Source organism: Osmerus eperlanus, chromosome 20, assembly GCF_963692335.1.
Source record: "Osmerus eperlanus chromosome 20, fOsmEpe2.1, whole genome shotgun sequence".
NCBI classification, from domain to species: Eukaryota; Metazoa; Chordata; class Actinopteri; order Osmeriformes; family Osmeridae; genus Osmerus; species Osmerus eperlanus.
This window is the reverse complement of record NC_085037.1, coordinates 2,627,038-2,628,485: the sequence shown is the minus strand read 5'-3', so window position 1 is coordinate 2,628,485 and position 1,448 is coordinate 2,627,038. Positions and strand designations below refer to the sequence as shown.

General features: G+C 46.1%; 1 protein-coding gene across 1 annotated transcript in view; it reads left to right on the top strand.

Annotated features, from left to right (window-relative positions):
- The first annotated feature begins 558 nt into the window (after positions 1-558).
- The window catches only part of LOC134006927 (solute carrier family 45 member 4), a 7,090-nt gene continuing 6,200 nt past the window's right edge, over positions 559-1,448 (top strand). Inside the window, 1 exon segment of the mRNA XM_062446040.1 lies at positions 559-598. Coding sequence (XP_062302024.1) covers positions 559-598 — 40 coding nt within the window.

Here is a 1,448-nt window from a genome sequence, read left to right as displayed (position 1 = left end):
TCACGATGCTGACCAGACCGTGACCTGAATCTCACATGGAGAAGGGAGAGATGCGGGGGATGGAGAAGGATAGACAGATGGAGAGTTAGTGCAAGAAAGATGGAGAGAAAGAGAGATAGAGGGGGAGAGAGAAAGAGTAAGAGATAGTGAGGAGAGAGAGAGATGGAGTGACAGTGTCCCTGCCATGATGTCACACATGTTCTCTGCTGGGACAGAACAGACTAACGCCAAATAGGTCAAATGAGTAAATAAATCAAGTCTTTCACAAGTCACCATGTGCATTATCAGACGGACCCAGTCACCTGCAGGCCCAAAAACTAGGATCAAGATCTGAAGGATGAGACAGATCGACTGATTACTCACGAGCCTTTGCATACTTTTGAAAGCTCATGGGCCCAGCTCTGGCTAACTGAATGCATTAAGTTAGAGCCTCCAAGTGAACTTACGTCTACAGGGTTGATGGTCATCATGTTGAGAAGGAGTTGAGTGTAGAACAGAGGGTTGGGACACTTCTGGTGAACTACCGTGAAGTGATCACGCTGTCGTTTCAACCTTCGCATGCCGACCCTGGTGCCAACAGGGATGCTGTTGTGGGAGGGTAATCCTTGTTTGTCAACGCTGAAGCTTAAAGATTTACTCAGGTGTGTGAGTGTGTGTGTGTGTCACCGTAACCTCTACAGGTCTGTATGGAAACGTATGACCCTGAGCCTTGTCATGTCTTTTTCACACACACTCACCCCCGACACACACACACTCACCCCCGACACACACTCACCCCCGACACACACACACTCACCCCTGACATGCACACGCACACACACACACATGAGCTTTGTTTCCACTGCAAGTCCCCTGAAATTGTTCTTACCAGAAGTCTTTTTCAAGGAACCAGAAGGTTCCTTCAGACCACTGTCAGCAGCGTTTCCACCAAAGGAACTAGCGAGATAGGATACAGGTGAAAAGTGATACGGGACGCACTTTGTTGACATATCAATTGAAAACAATTTTTCTGTTGCTGCAAGGACTCAACCAATCAGAAATAATCAGTGCCACAAGCCCTAACTTTCCTGTATTTTGCAGACTTAATGGTTCCTGCTTTTTGGTTCCCAGAACTCAATTTAGACTCTGGTTCCAGCAGTGGAATTGTGGCTTTGCACACACACACACACACACGAGATGCATCACATGTACACACAAACAATCAATCTTATCATTATGTTCTTACCCGATTGTACAATACGTGTGTGTGTGCGCGCGTGTGTGTGTAGTGGTTGTTGTTTTAGAATGCAGGTTAGGGCTGTTTTGGCTGGTGAGGATGTGATTGAGCACAGAGTGTTAGGAAACATTGTTTGCCTGAGTGTGTGTATGATGGAATTGTTTTGTGTTTGTGTGTGTTTGAGGGATGAAAGCATGAGCTTATTCTTATCCCCATTTTACCTCAACTTCTA